Source organism: Lonchura striata, chromosome 5 (assembly GCF_050655825.1).
Source record: "Lonchura striata isolate lonStrDom1 chromosome 5, ASM5065582v1, whole genome shotgun sequence".
Lineage (NCBI taxonomy): Eukaryota > Metazoa > Chordata > Aves > Passeriformes > Estrildidae > Lonchura > Lonchura striata.
Genome location: NC_140707.1, coordinates 51,676,366 through 51,703,689, shown reverse-complemented (window position 1 = coordinate 51,703,689; position 27,324 = coordinate 51,676,366). Strand labels below are relative to the sequence as shown.

Below are 27,324 nucleotides of genomic sequence, written 5' to 3'. Positions count from 1 at the left end.
CATCTTCTGCCATGCAGAAGGATGTGATGTGCATCATACTCAGTCACTTGATGGGGAAAGGCAGAGGCAATGGGCTGCCTTTGAATGTGTAATTACTAGTAGGTCCCCTTTGGATGAGGTTGTGCCCCTTGGGACATTCCCCATTTGCTTGGCTCCTCTTGGCAGCCCAGCAGATCAGAGCTCAGGCTGGTTGTCTGCCTGCTACAAGGTCTGGCTATCTGGCATTACAAGGCTGGCACTGCCTTGTGCCTCTCCCAGTGCATGAACATCATCCTCCCTCCCTCACCTTGGAGCTTATGTGCAGTCCCCATTCCCATGATTAGAAGGAAAAGGTTTTTTGTTAATGTTGGCCAGCAGAAGATATGTTCTTGTTTAGGTCCTTTGTGCCATCAGCTCCTAAGACAATCTGAATGGCTACAGAGAGAGAGAGAGGAATGCCTCTGGGTGAACTAGTGACTTTACCTCAAGCCAGATTGAGAGCGAGGCACACAGACACATTTATTTGCATAATCTGAAACAGCAGGCCCAAAGACTGGTGTGGTTGCAGTGATTTACAAAGACAGGGGTGTCCAGAGACAGGCCTACATTAACAGCTTTAAAGATGCCTCTCGACCATCATAGTGTCATTTGCAGGCTCTCAGGATGGTGATATTAGATCTAGCTGAGAATGTAGCTTGCAAGCATTCTGTAAGCAAGCTGGCTTTTCTGAGCTGAATTCCTAGAGTCTGATCTTGGTTTGAGAAGGTGTGTTAGCTCTCAATTCCCAAATTCTGGAGGAATCTTAGGTGGTTATTCAGTTTTGCCTTTTCAGGGATTATTGACCCCTCTCTTACTAGAAGACAGTTTTGGCTTTCTTTTGCCAGGGCTTGGTTATACTCCTCTATTTTAGGTAGTGCTGTGACATTGCCCTGTTGTGGCAAAGACAGTTTATCCTGTGCTTGAATAAATTATTAGCAAATAATTTACATTGTGAAGGAGAAAGGCAGAGAGAGGGAGGATTTCTTATATTAATAGACACTGCCTGTTTTTTGTGAAAGATGGACGGATTCTCCTTACCACATCTAAAATATCAAGATTCACTCTACTTATGTTTGATTAGCAGAGAGAAATTCAGCTTCATATGATAGCTGTGCCCAGCTGTACAAGTGCCAATGCCAATTCACATGCATCACACACCTCAAGGTGTAAGTTCTACTTAGAGCAGAGTATGTGTGAATTCATTTCTGTCTGCTGTGACATGGGGAGGGATAGGACTTGCTGCCAACACTTGCTTTGCATTCTCAGAGAGAATTTTTCATCCAAATTTTTCATGTGTGGAAGGTTGGATGGAGGCAGATGGTGAATTTAGCTGACTTAAAAATATTCCTTTTAGAAACAAAACAGAAAGAAACAGATTCTGCAGAATCTCTGCTGCTCCTGCTTCAAGAGAGCTGAAGGAGAGAAGAGATGTAAAACCTTGAATTTTGGAGAGGCATTTTTCTGGACTAGGAAGGTTTTAGTACTGATCTCTGTGTTGCCTGCAGGCTTTTTCAAGGCAAGAGCACATTGCCTTGCCCTCACTTCAGTTGTAATTGTACCATATTTTAAAGATACTGACTTTTATTAGAAAGAGATAACATATCAGTGGAAATACTGACCCAGGAGAGGGAAGGTGTTAATGAAATGGAAGGCACTGCAGTATTGAGATGCTCAAGGAACACTGGAGGCTCATACCACATGCTTGTGGCCATAATGGTAGCAGGTGTGTGGAACATACTACAGGAAGAAGGGCATTCAGATATTCATGCAAGTCTTTCACAGTGTAGTAACAGCACCTGAGATTACTGAAATACTAATTGTTTTGTTTGCTTTTCCTCTGAAGGACTACTAGCACACTCAGGTTCTCACTTTGTCTGAACAGACAGATTAGGCAGCTTAATTTTATTCTTTTCTAGTCTGTGTCTCTTGCTGCTTACTCTGCAATGGTTAAAACCATTAGGTTTGGGCTACTTATGAAAAACTGAAGTAGCTCCAGAACTTTGCAATCAAAACAAACAATGGCTCCAGTCCTATAGGATCTCAGGAGAGTGTAATTTTCTGCTTTATATGCCCTGAGGAACTCCTCTTTCAGCTCCTTCCTCTCTGACAGACTGCTCTGTTACTGTGGTTTTTCATGCTGCATGTGTGTTCCCATACACGACTCACAGTTGCCAGAGTCATCTGTGGGGATGAGGGTGAGCCTGTGAGCCAGCAAGTAAGCTCTGGACCTGGATGCCCTGTTTTATGTAATACCCACCAGGTCATGGGGCATTCTTGCTAGAGTAGGAAATGCGTGTTCACTGTGCTGACACTGTCCAGCTCCCTGGTGCCTGAACTCCTGTGTCCCAGATTTTGGCCAGGATAGAGTTAATGTTTTTACAGTAGCCATGAGGGGGCAGAGCCTGGACCCACATGGGCATATCTAGGCTGTTATTGTCACCACCTGATGTCACTGACAAGGTTTGAAGTACAGGACTCTTACCTCCAAGAGGAAGGTGGGCATGACTCACAGTCCAGGGGAAGCAGGGGCGCAGGGAGTCTGTCGTTCCCTGTTTCAGGGTCACATGGCATCTAGTCAGTCCGTGAGCATTTTTTGCATGTAAATCATCCTCTTTTTGTATAATTTTGTTATTACTATTGTTGCTGTTACTGTTAATTTTCTTATCTCATTGCTGTTTTCAGTAAATTGTTCCTCTCTCAACCTGTAATCTCTGCCTTTTTTCTCTCTCACTGGAGAGATTGTGGTTTTGTCATGGTTGTAGAGAAATGCGGTAAAGTTTCTAGCAGTTTAATTCCATACCACCCACATCATGGCAGGGGCATGGGTTCAGCAACAGAAAGCTGGAGCTGGAAAATTCATCATCTTTCGCTGGGCTTGGGCTCAGTGGTTTGCACGTTTTTGGGTCAGCCTGGTGGAGTAGTACCTCTCTGCCACCACTGGTCCCTTTCCCCTTTCTCTGGGCTGTGGCTTTTCTGGCTTGGTTCTGTAGGTTAGGTAGGTTAGAATCAGTGAACCTGAGATGCTGCTCTGAGAAAAGAACAAAAAAAAAAAAAAAGAAAAAAGGGAGAGAGCAGTGGTCACGTGGAGTGGAGCCCAGCTGAGCCATGTGGACTCCAAGCTGCAGCCACAATGACCACAGCTGGAGCCACAGCCAGAGCCCAAGATGCAACTGGAACTCCTGAGCATTCCAGTCCTGCTCCCACAAGGTCAGGCCCAGGAAAAGGGTCCCCAGCCTGTTTCAGAATCCTGTCAGGTCCCACCAGGTTTTGTTTTGTCCCTGTTTTTATTGTTGTTTTTCGAGCTGGTTAACTTGAAAGTTAACTGTGCTTGGTGCTGTCTTTGCAAATTGTCTTTATTTGGTGGATAAAATAATCTCTTTTGTATACTCTTTTATTAATGTTGTTGTGGTTAGTACTATTTTTCAGTAAATTGTGATTATATCTTATAATGTCTCCTAGTGTTTTCTCCATTATTGGAAAGGAGCAGGTGAAAGCATTTAATTTTCATGCTATATTTTAAACCAGAACATTTGTAGTACTGTTCCTAAACCATGACATCCTGGCTTTGCAGGAGTAATAACTTACTGAGCATCTATCCCAGGAGCTGTCCTACTTTCTCAGAGAAGTTGTGGCTGAGGTTCAGTTCATTCACTTGCTAATTGCCCTACAGAGAGACAAGTGTGCAGAAGTAATGTGATCTTTCAGGGACCTGCAGCCAGCTGCCATACCAAGGATGGATGAGGATGAAAAAGAGGCATATCAGACATGTTGAAATCTTCAGCACAAGAGGCATCAGCAGCCCAGAGATTGTGGCACTGCATGTCCCCAGATGGGCATATAACATCACAGTGATTATCTTCCCAAAACAGCAAAAGCAGTTGGACTTCGTATTGTGCAAACTTCTCTCATACAGCTCATGTCTGGTCTGCAACACATCCTGCAATTCTGTTCCTGTCCCTGTTTCACTCTTACCATTGTCCCTTGACCAAAAGCTTTTTCTAGTATGAGATCAAGGTCTTGCTTCAGGGCAGCTTCTGAAGGCACCACATGATGAAGAGGTTTTGAGAAGGAGCTGTCCAGAGAAGTCAAGACTCTCCAGTAAAAATATTTACTGGGGAATTGCAAACTTTTATGAAGTTGTGTTCTCTAACACAGGTCTGAAGGTTTGTTTCTCAGACAGACACACACAGATGTCCTGAAAAAATGTTCCCAGCACTGTATCCTCTCAGTCTCTCTTATTTCTGAACTAAGCACTTAGTACAATTATGCCAGGAAATCATGCAGGCATTGCCAAGTGAAATCATGCCAAGCGAGGGCTGCAAATGACCTTGGATTTCAGGTAACTCACTATTAATACCTCAGCAAAGTATGGTGCAGTCTCCTCTCCCAAACTGTTTTGTGGGGAAGAAAAGTATATTAAAAGTGCACTGATCTCTCCTTTGGTGCTGTGCTAGGGTCTGCAGAAAGATATGCTTTTAGGTAAAATCTCCAGTCCATCACAGCCCATACCTGGCTGTAAGAAGTTATGGTGGGTTGACCTTGGCTATACATCAGATGCTCACCAAACCTGTCGCTCCCCTCCTCTGCAGAACAGGGGAGAAAATATGATAGAAAAAGCCTTTTTGAATCAATATAAAGGCAGTTTAATAAGGCAAAAGTAAAGGTCACATACTAAAGCAAAGGAAAATAAAAGATTTATTCTGTATTTCCCATCACTAGATGATGTCTAGCCTCTTCCCAGAAAGTCAGGCTTTAGTACACATGGTGTTGTATAGTGGTGCATACATATAGTGGTCCAGAAGACAAACATTATAATAACAAATGTGCTCCAGATTCCCATCCTCTCTTCCCTTTACCCCCCCCGCCTTTCTCTCAGCTTTTATTGCTGATGGAATATCCCTTTGGTGAGGTTGGATCAGCTGTCCTAGCTGTGTTCCCTCCTTAGATCTTGCCCACCACCAGCCAAGTGGTGAAGTGGGGGGAATATTGGAGAGACACTGCTTGATGCTTTGGGAGCCAAAACTTTCCTGTGTTTATCAACACCTTTCTAGCTACCAATACAAATCACAGAACTAAAGATGTGGGAGATGCTCCAGAAATTAACTAAGTTCCTCTTGAGGGACTGGTTTTCAGAGATGCTGGGAATTGAGCAGGTCAAATAGTTAATCACTTTAAATCTAGATTTATACTTTTAATCTGGGTTCTCATCAGACACATAGCTGAGATATTGATTTTGCTTATAGTCCAAGTAGTAATTTCAGGGTGAGAGACTGGAATACAACACATATTACTTCACTTTTACTGCCATGAGTGTTTGTGTGCATACAACCCCTCAAGAGCTAGGACAAATTATCCAAAGGCAAACTGGCAATGGTATCAGCTTCTGATGTGTCTAGGTGCTTATTAGATATGTTCTGGAAGAAAAGAAGAGAGTATAAGAAGGCCGGGTCCAAAGAATGTATTGGTTTTACTGTCTTCTTAGTGCCCAAGATACCAAGGGAATAATGTAAGATGAGCAATATGAGAAATGTTAGCCAGACAGTAATTAATGTGTAGGTTATAAGTGTATTTAACCCTGTATCCTTCCTAACACAAATAAAGCCCTAGAGTCATCAGTTTCACATAGATCTTTGTCTTCAGTAAACCAAGAGGCATTTTGCCAAGAATTTTTTCTTTCAGTGTGACACAAATCCCATGGCCTATCAAAATGCATTTTGTATATCCCAGTTTCAAACTGAAGGAACATTTCCACCAGTTCATATGCGAACATTTAGCATTATTCCCTTAATCTATCTAGAAAAGTTTCTCCATGTCATATTGGAGAATGAAATTTTCTGACCAAAACATGTTTTCTGTTGGCTAAACATAAACTGGAATGACTTAGTCATGGCAATTGCAGTCACATCTGCTAATGAACGTAACAGTTGCAGACTCACCAGACTGCCACTATATGCACACTTCTGTTTTTCAGAAGCTTGTACATTATAGAAGTATTGCAGCAGAAAATATTATGGCTTTCAGAATGTTAATGTTTTTGCCTGTGAGCAACAGTTGTTTGGTTAAAATTAAATTGCTTTCAGAAGATTGAACTTGATGAGCAATAATTTTGACTACAAACTATGGCAGATCAGGTACCAGTTCTTGAAGGGATGGATTCTCTCATAACACCTCTCCTTGCATATAGTTCCTTCTACCAAAATGCAGTTGTCTTCAAACTCTAATTGTGTAATGGTTCTGTTGGACTGGGAAGATAGAAAGATAAACAAAAGACATACAGGAGTCCCTCCAGCCCTATCTGTGGCCCTGTAGGGGTTAGAAGTACTGAGTGCTTGTGTCCCATGGAAAAGCATGAGTTGCTTTTGGGGGTAACTCCATTAAAGGACATCAACTGCCACACAAAACTTTCATGTGCAGAGGATAAGCAACATTAGGGATGCTCAGGGGTCCTATGTTTTTTTCTCTCACACTGTGTACTCATTGATGACTTCCAGGCCTGAGAGAAGCCTAAAATTCCTATTGTTCTTGACAACCCTGGCCCACCATTACTGGCTACTCACCACCATAGCACTAACAGTGTCTTTGACACCTTTAGGTCCTAGACCATGGTGGTTCAGATTTATGTAAGGTTTAACCAAATTTTGAATCAAGTGTGAGGTAGGCACCACTTCCATCAGCCTGCATGCTTCCATGTACATGGGCTCTGTGCCCATAATGTCAGTAAAGCCTTCTCAGGATCTACAGAGAAAATGTATATTGATGAGTATATTGTGTCCTCCCATCTCTATTAAATAAATTAAACTACTTCATAAATTTAAATAACACTATGCACAGTCTTACTTCTCATGCATTATCATCCCCTGGTTCTCCCCATGCCTTTATCCTAGACTTTTAGGAGCAAATGTATCCTCCTTGCTTATCCATTTGTCATTCAGTGACTTACTGCAGCTTCTCACCAGTCTGCAATGTGACTGATTTTTCTTTTTTGTATAATTGAGAACTTTTGACATCAAGTAAAAACTTTTTTTCCCCCTTAATTTAAGCATGCAGCTGATATTGCCAGTAGAGGTAGGGAACTCAGAACATTCTGACTTACAACGAGCTCAAAGAATCTCAGCATTTTAATCTTGGCCATTGGGTGTTGTTGACACAGCTGCAGTGAGACATATCAGTGCAGCTGGAGACTGTATTTCCACAAAAACCTGTCATTTGGAATTCCTTCATCAAACCCCATATTTGGAGGTCATATTTCTCCACTCTGTTATATGCATTCAGCAGTCTAACCTCAAGACAAATTTCCATCTCAACAAAGTAATTTTCCAGTTCTGTCTGTAGGCTTCAACAAAATAGTCTTTGTTTCTTGTGTTATTATGTTTTTTGACTTTCCTTCCATTTATAACAAGTTAGAAAGTTCTCTTCCTAAATCATGGATAAATCCTACTGTTACAAAAATAATTGTAAGACTTGTTTTATCAGATGACTGACTTCATGAGAAGAGAAGAGCCACCAGAAAAGACTGGAATGGTTGTGGCAAACCCATGGCAGACCACAAGTACTACAGTGTTTCATTAGGCATGCACCAACAGGAATGCAGTCGCATCCCTGGTTTCAGCTAGCTCCTCCTGCTGCTCTATTACCAACTAGAGGAGAGAACAGGGAACAAAGAAATAGCCCTAGTGTGTAGAAAGCAGTTGAAGAAAGATGTTTGATACCAAAGGGAGAGCTCTTAGAGCTCTTAAAGGGAAATTCACACTTCCCCGCTTCCCCCCCCCCCCCCCCACCCAATCAATAGCCAGATTACATGTAGCTGTTAGAATTCTGGGAGGATCATGTCCTTGGTCTCCTTTTTGCATGTATACCACTTGGTTAGGTACAGCTCTGACAGTATGGAAAGGCTAGTGAGTGCAGATGGTCAGAAAACATTCGGTTTCAACCCCTAGTTCAGTGTCAGGAGCTTAAGCTGCCTTCTCTGCTGGGTGTCACCTAGCACTGATGTGGAGCAGTTTAGCTATTCATTCAGATCTATATGGGGAAAAGACTGGCCAGCTGGCACCCTCATCACCACACTTCAGCCAGCTCTGCAGCTGCATCTCCTTTCCTTCTGCCAGATTTTATTTGTCAAATGATGGGTTTACTTGCATTACTCTAGTGTGAGAAAGACAAAAGGAAGGGTAAAAATAGGCTTAAATCCCATGTAAAGTCATGAGACAAGTCATGTGCCCAGTACATTATTCAGTCCCACAGTCCCACAGACTGAGCCTTCTGAGGTAGATTCAGAAATTTTGGCACTTCAAAAATTGCATTGTGTGCTATTTAAATATAAAAAAAACAAGCCTAGAAGAGTTGTCCCACATATGTCCATGCCTTAAAGTAATTGCATTATTTAAGAAATAATTGCATATATAACAACAAAGGAAAATAAGAAATTAACATTAATGACTAAATGACAGACCAAAGGAGGTTTAGAACTTTAAGAGAAGTTGTTATGCTAAACTAGGAAGTCAGGCCAAAGAGCTGTGATAAGTCCTGGCACCTGACTCTGCTGTGTACAAGCAGAGCCTGAGAGCAGCAGGTTCAGAAATCCCTGCTGCCCCCATGCCCTGCCTGTCGTTCTGGGCTATGAAGAGCTCAAACAAGATCTGGTCTCAAAAGATGCTGAGCTCTGACATCTCTTATGGGCAACAGGGGCAGCTCGGTGGAGTGTCCTGGAAGCTGGTACTGCCAAGTTCTCTAATGATTAATTTTGCTTTTTCCAAGCTGCTCCCAGATGGCAGCTCCCACCTCTGGCCACTGGTACCCTGGATCCCTGTTCATCACCCTTCTCATTGCTGCCTGCCCTCAGGAAAGAAGCCTTTCCAACTGGTGATCAGCCTGGTGCAACCACAGACCCTCTTAGCTGCTGCTGATTTTTCTTTGGCCATTTCTGACACTTTCTGGAGTGAGTTTGTTAGTAAGTAAACACCACACCTGTATATGTCTCAGACTCATTCTCTGTGTCACCACCAGTGAGTCGCATGTTCATTTGCTTTTTCTCTTCTGTAAATGAAGAGTTCACAGTCACCTCCTAGATCCTGTATGTTTCTCACACCTACACACTAAAAGCACAGCTGCTTGGAGTCAAAACATCTCCAGGAGGAATGGTGCCTCTTTTAAGACCTGGGTTCTTGATTTATGCTGCTTATAAACAGGAGAATCCTATGTCTCGTTTGCAGGGGCCATCCCGGTGTTGTGAGAAAGCCCTGCAGACTCTGTGGCTGCTCTGTGCTGCAACATCACCCTTATGTGATCTCACCTGCACCTTCTGATTCCTAAGGGTGACATTCAGTGCCAGAAGCCCCATTGTTCTGGGATGCAGTCAGCTCACAATAACTGAGAATAGCTATGGTTTTGGCTGTGGGCCTTCCCCCTTTCTCTCCAGATATATCAAAGAGTCATGCCAGGCTGCTGCCAGGTGTTCTTGTCTCCTTTAAGTTCATATTCCAGTTTGTACAATTTCACGATAAAGTCAGACTGTGGCAGCTTTAGTGTTAAATGAGATGAAGATAGGAATGTATTCATCTTTTTAGTCTGGAACAGATTCAGACTTCCCTACTCCCTAATTCCCAGTATATTCAGTAATAAAATGTGGCTCGTAAACATGTCAGCACTTAATGGGGCCTTGAGTCAAGTACTCACTCATTCCACCAACTACTGTTGGTGCCAAAAGTGGTTCAGTGCTTATTATTTTACATCTCTTTTACCAAGGACTTCGTGACTTTTCCTAAGGTGCTAAAACCAAAACTGTAACAGAAGAAGTTGACTGATAAAGGTTGAGCAGAAATAATTCATACACTTAGAAATATTTTTATTTCCCTAAAAATAGAATAATTTTTGTGGCTTTATTCCTTTAGGTTCTACATAGTCCAGTTATTAGAGACTGTGGAGGGGTTATATTTGGATAAAAAACAAAATTCCACAAAACCCAGTGGAAGGCTTGACCCTGAAGCAGGTGACCATTATCAGCTTTGATTTTATTGCCAAAATTTGTAAATATTTTTTTAGTGTAGGCCAAACAACTGTGGCTATTTGGCCACAGCTGCTTGCTTGTTTGTAGCACCAGCTAACATTCTTCTCTGATTTCAGTCTGATTATTCTGATGTGGGTTGGGTCTGAAGATCTTTTCTTAGCTCTTTCCTTTTAGGGAACAGCCAGGTTTTAAATGACCCAGTCATGAGCTCGTAATGTTGCAGATCCTTCCTCTGGAGAACACCCTCCATTCTCTGACTAGAAACCAATGATGGATTTGTTACTGCAACAGGAGATGGGAGACCATGGTCCAGTGCTTTGCCAGAGACATCTGTGGGATTTGGGACAAGTCCCTGCTTCTATGGTCTGTGGTGTTTTAAAATAGGGATTTGAAAAAGAGTGGTAGGATTGTTATTTATATACATTTTAACATCATGTCAGATCCTAGCTGAGAACACTCATTGTGCTAATTACTAACGGGAGAAATGGGACTTAATGTCTTCATAAACAACTCAAGCTGAAAGAATCAATCAGGTTCTGGAAAAATGGCTGTGGGGATATTAGGAGAAATGAGTGTTAATGTCTTAGAAATGGGCCTTAATGTCTTAATGAATATCAACCTGCATTTTTTGCAGAATCCAGATAATCTGAGCTTCTAAACTTTAGGGCTATACGTAGTAGGTGGTTTGGGAAGTCTGTACCTTCCTCAGCTAATGGGGAAAGGAAGAGGGCAACGTGCAGCCAGGAGTTTAGGATAAAAGGAGGCTGTCTCCTCAATAAATTTGAGAGAGACCCCATGGGGTACGGCCTAGTTTCAGAGTGTGATTTTCTGCACAACACCAAGTGTTTAATTTAATAATGACCCATGACATGGCAGCTGGTCACCATGAAGGGGACAGTTTGGCAGCAGTCATCAGTGCAAAAGGCAGGCATAATATGAATCTTGACTTCATTTCAGGTACTTAGAATTTGGAAGAAGGCTACTGAGATTACGAATGAGAAATGTGTATTTGGTGTAAAAAAGCTGTAGTGTGCTTAGCTCAATTGTTTGCCTTCAGATGTTGAAAACATTTGATTGCAGACTGAAGCAAACATTGAAATTCTGGACTTCAACCAGGACTTTGCTTTTTTTATACAACTGTCTGGTTTCAGCATGTGATGGATCTCAACTTGCAAACGCCAGAGTACTCATGGCCAGGTGAGGACTGATTTTGCAAACTTCTGATGCCCTCTCAGCAGCACCGAGTGAGGGCACCCACCCACCCCATGGCCACTGCTGCATAGCGGTTGTGCTTTGCAAAGTCTTAGCTATTATCAATGCTGTTCAAAAAGCCTGTATAACATCTGGCTTCCCAAGGGACATAAAAAAACATGGAAATTGTCCTGTTTGTATTTCTGGAGAACAGGGGGTGAAAATTTTTGCTTAAAACCACAAATTTCAGGGCGGCGGGGCCATAAGGCAACCTTCTCTCAGCCCGGGGTCACAGCTTCTAACCCCCTCAGGCACAGCAGGGCTGCAGGGCCCCGCAGGCCCCGGGCCCCGGCCGCGCTCCTGCCCTGCCCGGGGCAGGCAGGGCCCCACCCCGGCCGGGGCCGTCCCACCGCGGGCCGCGGCCTCCCGGGAGCGGCGCTCGGGCAGGGCCAGGCCCGAGCCGGCTGCGGGCCCCGGGGCCCGGCGCGGTGAGTGCCCTGCCACGCCGGGCTGAGCCCGCGCACTGAGGCCGCGGCTGAGGCGGGGCCGGCGCGGCGGCGGGGACGGGGGAGGCCGGGCCGGGCGGCATGATCGGCACCGTGCTCTGCTACGTGCTGCTGCCGGCGGCGCGGCTCCTCCGGGCCCTCCGAGGTAACCCGGCCCCGGGCGGGCGGCGGCAAGGGCAGGGGGAGCTGCCGGGGGTGGCCCCGAGGGGCGGGGATGTCGCTCGGCATCCCCCGCCCCGGCCTGAGCGGGTGCGGCCCGGTCCGGAGGCGGCGCGGCTGCCCCGCGGCTCCCCAGGCCCCGGCCCTGGGCGGAGGCAGCGCGGGGCTGCGGGGCCGGGCGGCGCGGGCAGCTGCGCGTCTGGAGGAGCAGCTGCCCGCGGTTGTGCTGCAGAGGCAGGCTGCGCTTCGCTGGGGCTCTAGCTCCTGCCCCCACCTTGCCCTCCAGGCTTGGAGAGATCCTTGGAGATGGGCAGCTCAGAGATCTCTGATCCCCCAAGGGCTTGCGACTTCGTGAATGGACTTATGTGTGTCGCTATTTCACTTAGTTTCCCTAGATCCTGCTGCTACTTCACAGTTCCTGATTACTGAGCTCATGTAAAGCCACCCTCCAGCCTGAACCTGTCCCTGGGCCTGTAGCAACTACTGGACTGGCACGCTGTCTTTTTTCATAGTCAGCAGCAAGCTGATTCCTCTCAAATTCAGCTCCTATTGTGTATTAACAGGTTCTTGTAGGCACTCATCGTGCCTGGCCAGTGGCGTGTGGAAACATTACCTTGGTGTGTTGGTATTTTTAGCACTAATGAACTTAATTACGAACTGACAGAAAGGAGTATGGTTCTTAAAGCTCCATTTCTGACACATACAGAAAACTTTGACACAAAAGATACAGTAAAACTATACACGAATGTTGCTGACTCCTGTATGTTACTGCTCTGGCTGACTGACATGAATGCAGAGAAAAAATGTGATTTGTAATCAACAAAGATTGCTAGTAGGGATAAGTGTCTGCAGAATTCATAGTGAAGCGTAAATGCCATCTCTTGTATAGATGCAAGTGAAAGAATTCGCTGTCACTTTCTACTTTACTGCACAAGTATTAGTATATTCAATGTTACATTAAAAACAGTTTAAAGTGGTTTTATTTTTTTCCCACATGTCAGGCGTCAGGTGATATGTAATTCTTATCAGGACTTCTTCTGTACATATACTCTCTCTAATCAGGCATATGTTGGTCCCTATGTGTCTTCATTTTTCATCTCTTAGTAACATAATAATTTTTTTCTACAACTGATTATTTTGATATATTTTACTCTCTTAGCTGACTGCTATTTCTTATGTGGTCCCTAGAACGAAACTTGCTCCAAATGATGATCTACAAAGACCTTGGCTTCTTAGCCCATGCACCTGATCAGCTAACTTTCAGAGACTGTGCCTTTACTGAGAGCTGGTAGTTTCCACAAGGCCTTTCAGCTTGGCTGTCTGTGCTGCTGCATGAGTTAGAATTGCTTCCCTAGATTTGATAAAGCCATTGCTATTACATGCAATTTCAGTGACTTGGACTAATATAACTGGATTTGGACTGTGGCTTAGCATTCTGGAGGAGGCAGGGGAAGTTATTTAGACTGTAACTGTGTTTCCTCAGAGAAGTAATTTGTTTGGGTTGCTATACTGAATGGTTGTATTACACAGAGTTACAGAAAATGCATTGGAATAAGAAAAGAATGAGTAAGAAAGCATTTCTGGCTGTCTTATTTTGATTTTGTTTTTAAATGACAGATGCTTTCTTTACCTATCAAAAGAATGTGCTTCTGGCGAAGAGCCCGTCCACCCAGATAGAAGGTGTCTTTGCTGCAACCAGAGGAAGATCAGTCCCAGAAGAGCAAGAAGCCTTTCTGCAGCAGTGGCTGGAGGAAGGAGAAGGGAATTTGCCAGCCGGTGAGAGTGTTCCAGCGGTGAGGAGAGTATCAGTTTCACTCACTAGTGACTGGTTAGAAGGTTCAGAGCTATTGATGACCAGCCTCAGTGACCTGAACACGTCTCCGGAAGTCATCGGGTGTGCTGATCAGCAGCACTCAGAGCTAAATGCCTTGGCTTCTTCAGAACTGCAAGATCATGCAGTGGCTGAACTGGCAAGATTACCATCAGAGGAAACAGTGACTGTAGCAGGCAGTGCCCCTTGGGCAGCTGTGGTGCCACAGACAGATCACCAGACAGCTGGCTGTGCTGGTATCAACGTGGAAGTGCTGAATGACGACCCAGCTGTGCTGGCCTGGAGTTTAGCGTGTGATGCAGAGACAGTGCCACCAGTGCTCCCAGCCCAGCCCATTCAGGATGTGGTGCCGTTTTATCCTGTCCCAACAGAGGTGCCCTACCATGGTCAGTGGTGGCTCTGAATCTACTGTTTAGTTTGGGATTGACATTTGTAGTGAATGTGGTCAGGTTATTGTGTCTGGGTTTGCTGTCAGCAAGACACTGATTGCCCCTGCAGAACTGACAGGATCTGCTAGTGAAAACTGTAAAGTGAGTTTTTGCTGAGGAGGGGCTGGTGACAGCTAGTAGTTTCTGTTCTGTGAGACTGTCTGGTCTGAATATCAATATATGTTCCTTACTATTCTCAAATGCTGGCTTTGTACTCTGAAAGGCACTGAAAAGTGGGTCTGGTGTTTCAGTATGCTTGACTCTGGTCATGTGTTATGCCATCCCTACAGACAACTATCCAAAGATATCCAGAAAGAGCATCTGAAAACCGGAGTGGGTGAGGGTTTGCTCAGAGGCTAGAGTACCCTAGCTTAGGGAATGAGAATGGCTGTTTTCTGGGTCCCAGGGGAACCAAAGTATCAGCAAGGTACCCAGTACAGCTGTAACTTTCCTTTTTGTCTCTTGCGTATAGAGATCTTATGGAGAGACTGGGAGGATCTTTCTGTCCAACCCTTAAAGCAGGTCTCAAAAAACACTCCCCTCTTTGAATTTCGAGTCATGTCTTACAACATCCTTGCCCAGGACCTGGTGGAGCAGGGTCTTGATCTCTATGTACACTGTCATCCAGACATCCTGGACTGGAACTACCGCCTTCCAAACCTTTTGCAGGAGATCCAGCATTGGGATCCTGACGTAAGTATGACTAAACCCTCTCTACATCAAGTGTCACCTGAGTTTGAATTCCCTCTTTGATCTAACAATATTAAGAAAATAAAAAGCCGGGGGCAAGTCCTAGGAAGATACTAGCTGCTTGGTAACTGGACACTGATTGGTCTGAGAGTGTTTGAGGACTTTCACAGACCTCGTCTATTTTTGGTGTCTATCTTGCTTTGATTGTAGAAACTAGTCATACTTTGATAGCAGGACTTAACTTCTATAAACAGCAGAAGTAGAGGAAGAAGGACCAATTTTCTAAGGCAGCAGAGGAGGGGAAGCCTGCGTAGAAGAGGACTCCATGAATTTTTCTATTCTTTGAGTCCTCTTTGTGAGATGAAGGATCTTTTTTCTCATCACTGGAAAACTGAATGATACGCTAATGTGACCCAGAGAGTTAGTGCTTTTCATCTGGAAAGTACAGGACAGAGTTGTGGTGATGGCATTTCTATTTGGAGGGTTGGCATGTGAGTCCACTTTTCCACTTTCTTCCTTTCCCAAAACAAGGTAACTAGCAAATACTTGTGGAGCAAGTGAGGTCTCTGCCTTCCTTCCAGGTCCTGTGTCTCCAGGAGGTGCAAGAGAACCATTACTGGGAGCAACTGGAACCAACATTCAAGGAGATGGGTATGTCCTGTTTTTGTGGGTCTGTACCTCCAGCTCATGGGACTGGCCAAGCAGTGCTTCCTGCTTAACATCTTCAAAGCACTCAGTTTCAAGAGACCTCTTCCTGTTTGCCAGGTGGCTACTGGCCCTGCTTCTGAAGTATCAGCCTAGACCTTTATCCTTTCTTTTGCTATTGATGTCTCTGAGTTGAAAGATCAGAGTAACAAAAGAGAGGGCCCTAGAAAGACAAGGAGAGAGGAAATACCCCCAGTGATTAATAATAAAGGGTGATTATTGGAACAGAATTGGGTATCTTGCTGTACCCAAATGTCATAGGAACCTTTTCTATACAGACTTGCTGAGCCTGAGGTAGTGACTGGATAAAACTTTTAATAGGTGATGGTTTCTTTTCAGGCTTTGCTTGCTTCTACAAGCGGAGAACTGGGACGAAGACAGATGGATGTGCAGTGTGCTATAAGCACAGCAGGTTCCAGCTGATCAGTCTCAGCCCCATAGAATACTTCCGGCCTGGCCTGGATGTCCTCAACCGGGATAATGTGGGCTTGGTGCTGCTGCTGCAGCCTGTGCTCCCAGAAGGTCTAGATCTGAAGGCAGTCAGTCCTTTGTGTGTGGCCAACACTCATGTGTTGTTTAACCCCCGTCGAGGAGATATCAAACTGGCCCAGGTGGCCTTGCTGCTAGCAGAGATTGACAAAATTGCAAGAACTACTGAAGGCAGCTACTATCCTGTCATCTTGTGTGGAGACCTGAACTCTGTACCTGATTCTCCACTCTACAAATTCATCCGGAATGGTGAACTTTCCTACCATGGGATGCCAGCCTGGAAGGTAGTTGCCAGCCAGAATTGGGATTGGATGGCTCTTTATTGTCTGCTGCTAGAGAAATGCATGGCTGCATTCTTCCTCTTGTGAGGAAATAGTCTTAATACTGAATTAAGTTATTCAGCAGGCTTCCCCAATGTCTCCAGCACTGCAGGGGAAAGAAGTGGACAAGTGCATGCGTGTTGTTTCCATCATTGCTCTTCCGGTTTCTTTTGGGGCAGACTTGTGATAATAGATCACTTAATGTCAAGTATTTTTTTTTCCTTTCCTATGGAACTTTTGTGCCTGTGTGACTGGAAGTGTAGGGAAATGCAATTCCACCAAGACTTATTAAATTTTTTTGTGGATGTTTGTTCTAAAAAAAGTTTGAAGTGGGTACTTATGCTAGAGTCTTTTGTGTTTTCTTACGGTGTGTCTGTGATCAAATATATGGTTATCATTCAAGCTAAATGATCACTTCAATGAGATACCTGTAAAGTATCTTGTCAGGTGACTTTTAATTAATTGTATCTGTCCCCTACAGGTGAAGTTTATTATACCTTTACCATACTCTGAATAGTTTAGTTCATGCCTTTCTAAGAGGGCATTCTCCTGTCTTGCTCTTGGCAGGTGTATATATGTACATTGTCTATAGCTTGCACATCTGCTCTGTGCCACTGATGGTTGCTCTCCTTTCCTGGCCTTCTTGCAGGTGTCTGGTCAGGAAGACTTTTCCCAACAATTGTATTCACGGAAGCTGCTGGCTCCACTGTGGCCAAGTTCACTGGGTCTAACAGACAAGTGCCAGTATGTCACCCTGTCTCAGCCAAAGAAACCTGGTGAGCTCCAATATGCACTGACAATATGAGTTTGCTGAGGATGGGAAAACTTGTGGGCCTTGCTGTCTCTGTGAGTAGCTTGGGCATATGCTGCATGAGGCACTGGACAAAAAGATTCTCTCCTTCTGCTTTGTATATTAATTAAATGCAATTTTTTCCAGAACCTATTGCATTTCTGCCATTTTCCTTCTCTTGTCAGGGCCTGAATGTTCCTCTACCAGTAACACTTACTCTACGTGTCTCTTTCATATTCCCATGCTTAGACTTCTGTACAGTTGTAAACTATGTTCAATAGTCACTGCTTTAATCTCCGGGTGTTTGGGGTATGGTTTTGGATAGTATTTGCAAACCACTGTAAAGAAATCATTCCTAGGACATAGTTAGAATCATGTCTGTTCTTTGCATCCATAGAGAGGATTAAAAAAATGGAGCCTACAAAAAATAGCTTTTGTTAAAATCTTGAATATAGAACTTGTATTCAGCCTGATCTCCAGAAATGTTTTTCTCAGCAGACATTTCCTGGAGTTGCAGACAAACTGATCTGCTTGAGAATCCCTTGAACTTTTGGTGTCTCAGAGAAGACATTCTTTCTTTGCGCCAACAATGACTGTTGCATTTGAGGAATAGCAATAGCCGTGCTCTGTTCTTCTACACATCTGTTCTACGTGTAGGTTATTAGGTGATTTATGTTCTCATGGTATCAGAGTGCTTGGGCACAAAAGCCTCTCTCAAACCAAAGACCTCTAAGGGGCCCAAAGGTACCTACCAAATAGGTAGGTGTTCCCTGGGGGTGTGACTGTGCTGCAGTTACTTTCTTTTAATTTGTACTTTTCTCTGCAGGGAGACGCGAATACAGCCGTGACTTCCTGCTGCAGTTCCGCTTTTGCGATGTTGCCTGTGAACGACCACCACAGCTGGTCCTCCTGGAAGGTGTGACAGATGCTAAACCAGGTATTAATGGGAGACTTTTCAATTTGTCACTGTCCTTGCTCAATGGAGCCTCTCCTCTGAGGACAGACTGAGAGAGTTTGGACTGGAGAAGACTCCACTGAGGCCTCATTGTGCCCTTCCAGTTCTTAAAGTTTATAAATTTTATAAAGGCTTATAAAAAAAGAGGGAGACAGATGGCATATAGTGATGGGACAAGGGAAAATGGTTTTAAACTTCCTAAAATTCTTTACATAGAGGGTAGTAAGGCATTGGGCCAGATTGCCCAGAGAAGTTATGGATGCCACATCCCTGAAAAATGTTTAAGGCCAGATTGTATGGGGCCGTGGGCAGCCTGATATAGTGAGTGACATCCTTGCCCATGGGATGGAGCAATGGAACTGGATGATCTTTAAGGTCCCTTCCAACCCAGGCTGTTCTGTAACTGTATGATTCTATGATTTCAAGGAAAACATGAGGTGGAGGTGATGCCTGGTGAGGAAAGGGAAAGGCAGAAGGGTGCCTTCTGCGAGTGTGATTAGATTCCATGAGAGCTCAGAGAAGTATACTTTCCTCCCTCATACACACTGACTGTGTTCCTTGAGACGCACTGAGATTCAGCTTCCTGAAGCTGTTTCTTATAAACTTCTTTTAAGCTGAAACACATACACATACGTGTATTTCTTTTTCTGCTTCAAGATTTTGGTGGCAGAGAACAACCTGAAGACTGTAATGATATATGAAGGTCACAATATAGATGTCTCTGGAAGCTGGTACCCAGTAGACATTCCTGCACCTCTGGGCCTTGTGGCATGGCTGGTTCTGCTTTCTCTATTTCTGTTCTGCCTTTCTAGACACCTTTTGAATAAGCTGTAGGCTAAGATAAGCAAACTTTCTTTTGAGAGCAAAGCACGATTTCAGTAATATTAAATGCTTTAAGGACATATCCTCAGCAGGACAGAATATGACTTCTCAGTTGTTTGCACTGATCTGCTCTAGGGATGTTCCTGTTAGTCTTACAGCTTGTGTTTCCTTTGGATATTTTCCTTTATGATGTTCATGACTGGAAGCTATCTGCTCTTCTTGGGCAAAAAGATTCATTTGGTTTCAAGAGAAGCTTCTCAGACTTGGGATGAGCAGCCTGTTCTGGGATATGTGTAGGTCTGGCTGGAATTTCTTTGCTCCTTTGCAGACCGCCCTGCAGACTGGCCCAAGCCTGCTGCCATGGTGAAAGACCCTGATCCCCAGCCATTCGTCCCAAGGTAACTTGGTGCACCTTCAGTGGCCACAGTCTTCAAACGCAGCCTTGTTTTTCTGAGCCCTGAAAATCTGGCTGAAGTAAAGACTGAAGTAAATGTGAGAGTGAAAGAGAGTAAGGAGAGCTATCTGGAAGAGCTAGGTCCCCCCAGGATTGCCCCAGCAGCTGGATGCTGCTCTGTCAGCATTGTGTTGGTGAGATTGAGAATGTAGGGCATAGGCATATACAGAACTGGGTATTGAAGACAAAGGAAATTCACAGTATGTCTTGCTTTGGTGTAAGTGGAGTGAATAGTTCTGAAAAATTTATGTGTTCACAGAGTAGGAGTAATTTAGATAGTTGCATCAGCAAGGGAACATTCAGCTGTGACTGCAGAACCAAAAAAGCATAATTCTCTTTCCTTTCTTGGTAAACAGTGACTGTTTGTGTGCAGGTGTTCAGGTATTATCCAGCATGGCCTCAACCTGACCTCTGTCTACAGCCACTTCTTGCCACAGAGGGGACGCCCAGAGGTCACAACAATGCCCATGGGGCTTGGAGCCACTGTTGATTACATTTTCTACTCAGCAGAGCCTGTGGAGAGCAAGGCGGGTGAGTGGCAGTGCAGGACTTATCCCTGTGACAGTGGAAGAAGACTGTGAGACAGGCCAGATGGGCAGTACATTTCATTAAGCTGGTGGATCTACAGGATCTGTCTTTGAAATAATACACAAGGTGGAAGTAACATTTGCTCATGTACCATGAGAATATGCTGTTTATCCTTGCTGTTAAAAAAATGAGGCTGCGTATGTCCACATAGACTTCTGAGGAAGCTAGAACAGAATAGATTCTTTTCTTCTGTATAAAAATCTTACTTGTGCTCCTGGTAACAGGCAGTGCTGGGTCCTGAGTTCAAGGCATGGACTTCTGGTCTGTCTGAGACCACATACTGTTCTTGGAAGGAGGTGGCTCTCGTTCTTTTACAGTGGCACCTTCTCTCTGCTGCCTGAAACGGGAGTTCTGTTGATGAACGACTGCATGTAAATGCATCCAGGAACTCTCTTGGAGCTGATTTGGGTCACGTCAGAATCAAGTTTGGGGAACAGGTTAGGAATGAAGAGATTAATTCCTCCTTGGGGGGGTATCTGAAGCTATTGCTAGGCCACAGTTCAAGAAAGGTAGTTCTCATGTAAGCAACTACCTGGTGAATTTTGTGTATTCTTGCTTCCTATGCCTGCAAGTATATGAAACTGTGAACAGCAGTATTGTCGGGTGCTCACTGCTTTCACATCTAGGCTCAAAGGTGCATGTAGTGTTTGTGCAGGGTGTCTTCATTTATCAGGGAAAGAACAGGAAAGGATTGACAAACATCCCTCTGTGAGTGTGCAGAGTTAATTTGTGGTGCCAGTCTCTGGCTGATGTTTCTTCCCATTTTCTTTGTCAGGTCGCAGGCTGTACAAGGATGGAGCCCTGAAGCTGCTTGGCCGTCTTTCTCTTCTCTCTGAAGATGTCCTCTTAATGGCAAATGGCTTACCAAATCCTTTTTGTTCATCTGATCATCTCTGTCTGCTGGCTAGTTTTGGCTTGGAGATCTCCAGCCTCAGAGAGAGTTAGTGTTGGTTCCCTTTCCCTAAAGAAAAGTTGTTCTGAATACAGCAGATTGCACAACAGCTTGCAAAAAAACCCTTTTCCTTGTGATGCCCTGAAAGTCCTTTTCTCCCCTCACACCCTCACTAAACACAAGGATTGGAGAGTTGGAGTGCTTTTTGCATTGGTATTTTCTGCATCTTTGCAAACCTGAGCTGTGTTCCCAGTGGGATGCCAAGTGTATTCAATCATTAGCATCTCTTAAAGAGAGCCTTGTTCCACTGCCTTGTTTAGCAGGTGTTTTTGAGCTGCAGGAACCAACATAATGCCCTTGTTTATTTGTCCCTGTGTAAGATCTTCAAGGAGCTGGAAAAGAGAGGGGCAATGCTCTCTGCTTTTGGTTAGCTTAATTGCTACCAAGGAGCATGGAATGTATAAGCCAGTACTCTTTTCACACCAAAATAATAGTTCTTTTAATGTCTCAGTAATAGTTCAGTACTTCGTGTTGTTGCGTTGCCTTTTAGATTGGATCTGCTAACTGCTTAGAAATGTCTTTTACTTAATAATCTGTACAGGCTTACTTGATGGCAGAAGGATTTGTGTGGTGTAACTGTTTCTACAAGAAACTGCTTGCTGTGACTAATGGACCAGGGAATGGAATTGCCAGGAATGGAACCAGGGGCTCTACAGAGCAGCATCTGTAGAACTGCAGCAAAAGCCTAGAGGCCTTGGGGAAGGCTTCCTTCCTTTCTGGCAGTCTCAGAATGGTACCTAATATGTCACTTTTAGCAAAAATATTTAGGATCCTCCCAGTGAATATCCTGTAGAAAAAATTACCCTGTAAGTCATGATAACCCCAGAAGACTATAACTTTGGCTGTCCCAAAAGAGAGATGAAAATGTGAGAGCTGATCTTGTCACTTGCCCTGTTCTTTGTGCACTCTCTATTGCATTCAGCCTGCCAGGGGTCAATGGCTAACCTGTAGTTTCTATCTCCTGTGTCTTGCTGCATCTTCTGCACCCACCCATGTTTAGGTGTAGATAGAACCCTTAGGATCAACTCCTGTTTCTTGACATGTGTTGGGAGGAAGGGGAAGGCTGTGTAACTTGGAGCCAGACTGCAGTCACTTGGATCCCAGCATACCGTTGGTGTCCTATTGGCGTACTTCTATAAGCAGTGGCTTGGCCAGTACAAAAGCAATCAAACTGTACCTGTTCCTAGAGTAAATTCCCCAGTTCAGCCTGACATTTGGTGCTCAGTTTTTCCTTAACAGATGAAACCAGTCTTGGCAGAAATCAATATTGGTATAAACATTATCAATCTTTTGTTCATAAACAAAGCAGGAAATCTGGTCTCACCTCAGGTTTTTGTAGGAGGGTACAGGAGACTTGAAACATCATTTGTTCTTCATGGTCTATATTGAGGGACTTTGATATTTTAAATGTTACTTTCTTTATTAAAAAATAAAATCCTGCTAATCTAAGAAAATACCACAAAGTAACTGCGGCACCTTGTATTTCTGGATGCTGAACCTCTGAAGATTGCTCGACAAGTGAAAGACTTGCTCAACAAGAGAGCTGAAAAAGGGCAAATTGGCTACACAACAAAGTAATGAGGGTTGAAGAGAGGGAAGAAGTGAGCCTAATTTAATCTCCCAAGACATCCCTAAATCCAAGAGGTGGCTTCTTTGGCATTGGGCTTGTCTTGCCCTCTCCATCCCCCACCTCCCTCCCCAGAAAGATTTGCATTCAGGAACCCTTGCCCTCCTCTCTAAGAAAGGAATACTGCTGATCTTTTACAGCTCACTTCTGTAAACGATAGAAACAAGGTGTGTGTGGGGGGGGAGGGAGTTGTGTTTTGTGCCCTTATGAGCATGTAAGTACTGCATATTCCCCTCTAGCCCTGCAAGATGGTGTAGTATTTGTCTGGTGATGTGTGCATGGCTTTTGCTACCTTTGTGAGTTTCTCTAAGTGAACAGCAGTCTTGGAGGGGTATTACTTAGGTAATAGTTCTGGCATGGCACTGGTACATGAGGAGGGATGGATGCAGAGGTGTGCATTTATATGACTATCTCACAGTTTGACTGATTTCTGCAAGTACTCTTACTCTGATTTTGTAAGCAGTTGTATTTATAAAGGGAGGGAAGGAAAGGGTGAATTGAGAGCTTTGCTTTCTGTCTGGCTCAAAAAGGTTGCCAGAAGGCAGCCTGGTTGCAGATGACTCCTTCCTGCTGTTAACATTGTAATAGGAACCTTAGAAGACACTAAAGGTTTAACAACAACCAACCAAAGGCACCACAAAAAATTCTGTGACACATGGTGTTAGAACTTAAGCTATCTGCTTCTATTGTAATTGCTGGCTGAGTCTGAGGTCAGTTGTTGAGGAGGTGTGTGTAAGTGTGTGTGTATGAAAGCTGCCCATAGGAGAGCCAGACTCAGCTCTTTGGAGACCCATAAGGTGTGCACCTTACACCAGTAGATGAACTGGTTGCCCCTGCACTGCCTGAAGCACCCTGCCAGTCCTGTGATATAACTCAGGTGGAGGACCTGTGTTCCAGTATCACAAGTGCTTTTTCCATTTTATCTAAACAAAAACCTTGACTTGTGGGCAAATTGCATGGAAGCATCTCAGGGAGGTTTTAAGGCTCCAGCTATACTTCACTGGAAAATCTAATGTTGCACAGGTCAAACTAATGCTTTCCCTTTCCATGCATGAAATAATGTGGTGTGCACTTGGAATTGTTGTGTTTTTGAACACTGGATATTGAGTCATGTGCAGAGAAACCCCAGGACAATGCCTACAAGTCCCCTTATTCTTCTTTCTGGAGGTTATAGTGTTCCCAGGGTGGCTTGCAGCTCTCAAAGCCCTGGCTTACTCATGCTGTGCTGGGCACTCAGAGGTGAAGGTGTGGCAGAAAAGCGGGACCATGGCTAGTGACTCTATAGAGACACAAAGGCAAAGTTGAAGACTTGATCTCTGTGTTTATTTTGACCACCATCACAGAAGCTCTGGTATGGACTCTTACAGAAGTGGTCTGTTTCAGGAAAATAAAAACCTCTGTGTTCTAGAGCAATTTAGAGTTAATATCAAATGGATCTAGAGACCTGTGAATGCCTCTTGACTCTGGGGGATTATAGGAGAGGATTGGAGGTGGGGTTGGTAGCAAGTTTCTAACTGTAAAATCGCGACTAGCATATAGTTGTTGGGAGAAGAATAATGTGTTTTGTGATGCTTTAAGAACAGCACCCACAGATACAGTCAGAGCCTGTGGTAATGAACACTGTTATGGGATGCAGGACTGAGATTCTATATGTACCTCTTAAAACTGTTTCTGGACCGAAATGCATGATGAATTTTCATTAACACAGCTTTCTGATGAATTACAGAGGGATCTGTAAACGGTTATCAAAGTAGAACAGCAGTATCTGCAATGCTCAGAAAGGGAAGGTGTCACAGAGGTAATTACCAGCTACATGACCTTAGTAGTGATGTGGAGTTCAGGGAGACTGATGCTTAGGGCAAGTGATGCCAGAGACTGCTGGCAGTGTGTGTATGTTCCCTCTTAGCAGCCTCCTAAGCTGCAGGAGCATGCAGCTGTTGAGGCAATCAAGTATTTGACTAAGTGTCTTTGCTAAAAAACAGCTTAGTTTGCACCACAGCTGCTAGGCTGTATTTAGTCATTCTATTTAGATAGAATTTGGACTTCCTTCGTTTTTGCAGTTTTAAGTTCATTGCTTCAGGAGGCTGCCCTTCATAATCAGTTTTCCCAATTACATGGGATGGGAGGAGTGGTAAACAATATAATTGCTCTAGCTTCTTTCCTGTTCTTAATAAATGAAACTTGGCTGCTGTTTGAGGTCTTCTTTCTCCATGCTCTCCAGCAGCTGTTTTCCCATGACTACTCTATCCAGTTATCTGAGTTACTGATGTTTATTTTTTCTGCAGCTGTATTTCTTTAGTTAAAAGTTATGGGTGCAATTCTCTAGGGCTAAGTGTTATTATAAATGCAACATATGAATGGTGTCAAGATGTAAGATAGTGAGTTTCCTCACTCCTGAAGAATTAAGTGGGAGGAGTGGGAGCTCTGAAACCACTCAGATGGGAGTAACACGTTATATAAAACAAAACACCTGAGTTTCAGATTTATTGGTAGTGCTCTATACACCACCTGCTTTGTGAAGGCAGAATTCTGAAATATACTTGACCTTAGTTTGTCTTCTCTGAGGAGTTTCCAAGAGGTCATAAGAAGTTCAGCATCTCAGTGGATCAAGGTATGAGTCCTGCTCTTAATGATGTGTTATAATGGTGCTGGCAAGCAGTCTGCAACACAGGGTGTTGCTGCACTCCAGTAACTGCTCCCATTGCCACCACCTCAGTATAGAAAATTTATTGGATATCCTGTTTAGATATTTGCAGACATATCCATGGGTCATCCAAATGCAGACAAGCCCTTTTGTTGCTTACCTAAAGGGAGAGCACACAAGTGTTAGTGGGATACCATCTCCTTTCAGGCTTCCTGTTGTGCAGGTTAATTGAATTGCTTGCTGTGACCTGCTTCTTACCAGACTGTAGCTGCCTGGCCTGTAGTGCTTCTCATAGCACTGTCATGTTGAAATACACAAGCTGAATTGAATATACTGCATTGTGTTTCTAAGTATGATACTGAGTTTCTGAAGGGAGCTCACCTGTTACAGTGATAACCAAGATGACAGCTTAAACAGCTGGCATACCACTAACTCCTTTTGTCAGCTGTAAATGTTTGGTTTCTCCTGTCAAGGCAAGTTGCCCTTCAGCTTCCACTGAAAATGTCAGTCTTGATGCTATTTTTATTTTCATTATTTAAATATTTATTTATTCATTTTCAGTTTTAGACTGTACATTCTTGTGCTCTTGTATAATAGCTGTAAAATTTTTTGTAACTTCAATAAGACAGCAGCTTTCAAGGTCCAAGTTTGGCAAATGGTAGGACTAAGCTAGACACTGGCTTGTGCTACAACAAAAGATGTATTTGTTCCATCCAGTCTTTTAATTTCTACATACCAGGAAAAAAAACCAAAACCAAAAACCCAATAGCAACAAAAAAACCTCCCTTGGCTTCAAGCCTTAACAATTTTGTTCAGTTTTTTGTTATTTTCTTTCTGGATGCAAAGCCTTCTACTTATATTTATTCTATATATTCAGTTATTAGCCAGTGCCTGGTGCTGCCCTTGAACTGGGGGTAGATGAATCCTGTAGTGATTCTATAGTTAATCCTCTCCTCCTTTAAAATGAAGTTAGAGTTGGGTTAGCATTCACCTTTTGCCAAAATAAAAATACAATCCAGGAAAACAAACCTGGCTGAGTTAACTTAATTCTGTCATGGCCTGCTATCTGCAGCATGTCAAATGCCTTTGCCTGCCATAATCCTGCAGTTGCTACATGAATGGTGCTCTTAAGGCTCAGTCTCACTCTCTCATGAATGAATTTCTGTGTGCTTTTAGACATGTGAGAGCCTTAAGTCTTGGGCCTCTCAGTGTAAAAGACTGACAGGGTGTGTTTTTTTGTTTTTTGTTTCTTGGTTTTTTTTTTTTTTTAATTTTCTGCTTCAACATGTTGTTTATCCTTCCCACAATAAAGATTTTCCACTTAAGATCCAAGCAGCATAATCTCTAACTGACTTGAAAACTAAAACTGCAGGAACAACCTGCAGGGGAAAAGTCTCATGTAAGAGGGAACAGAAAGTCTGTGGCCACATTACTGATTTTGCTGTTCTCACTTCACCCTGATCTATATACCCATAGGGGATGTAGGAGTTACCTGATTTAAAGCAAAATCTGTAAGACATGGAGCAGCGGGTGTTTTCAAGCAAGCAGCTGAAGCAGATGTTTAGAACTGTGCAATTACTTTCCCTCAGGGCAGAAGCAGTTCATATCATTAACTTGGCTAAGATGGACTATTGCATGTGCCCTTCTCTTTGGAGTAACAGGCCAGAGAATGTTTATTCCTTTCCTATACACACTGTAGGCTTGCCTACATCCTGGCCCTGGTCCCAGTTATTACTCATTTCCCTAGAGAGAAGGGGTATGTTATGCCTGAAAGATGATAGCATGAATAAAGTTGGATCCCCTTGCTGGGGATCCTTGCAGTGGATCTTGCAGCTGACTGTCCTTTATTAACCCAGCATTTGTCTTGAGAAGTCCTGGTGAGGTCATTAGTCGGGAAGGTCACTAAACAGACTTGGAGGAGAATTGATTTTCAGGCCAGGAAGGGAGACTGAATTGTACATTGAAAAGTTGAGCAGTGCAAGAAGAAGTTTGTATTAACCCTTACAGTATTGTTGCAGTATTGTAAGAGTGAAATTTTTTATGCTGCCTGTGCTGATTTTTTTTTTTTTTTTCAATCCAGCCTGACTGATGGCAATTCAAGAGGGAAAACATGAATTCTGGCCTTTGCTAAACAGCCACATATGTTCTTTAC

At 43.8% G+C, this 27,324-nt stretch overlaps 1 protein-coding gene across 7 annotated transcripts in view; it reads left to right on the top strand.

Annotated features, from left to right (window-relative positions):
* Positions 1-22,368, top strand: part of ANGEL1 (angel homolog 1) — a 110,114-nt gene extending 87,746 nt beyond the window's left edge. For 3 of the 7 annotated variants that reach the window (XM_085582168.1, XM_085582169.1, XM_085582167.1), the window contains 9 exons: positions 13,495-14,094; positions 14,609-14,829; positions 15,408-15,477; positions 15,871-16,304; positions 16,990-17,116; positions 17,957-18,067; positions 19,236-19,305; positions 19,735-19,892; positions 20,725-22,368. In XM_085582168.1, the coding sequence (XP_085438294.1) occupies positions 13,728-14,094; positions 14,609-14,829; positions 15,408-15,477; positions 15,871-16,304; positions 16,990-17,116; positions 17,957-18,067; positions 19,236-19,305; positions 19,735-19,892; positions 20,725-20,894 (1,728 nt within the window). In that variant the 5' untranslated portion in view covers positions 13,495-13,727 and the 3' untranslated portion in view covers positions 20,895-22,368. Of the gene's footprint in view, positions 1-11,093; positions 11,219-11,630; positions 11,864-12,034; positions 12,495-13,494; positions 14,095-14,608; positions 14,830-15,407; positions 15,478-15,870; positions 16,305-16,989; positions 17,117-17,956; positions 18,068-19,235; positions 19,306-19,734; positions 19,893-20,724 lie in introns of those variants that run through there. The other 4 variants (XM_085582164.1, XM_021542806.4, XM_085582170.1 and 1 more) reach the window with 4 other exon arrangements.
* The last annotated feature ends 4,956 nt before the right edge of the window (positions 22,369-27,324 follow it).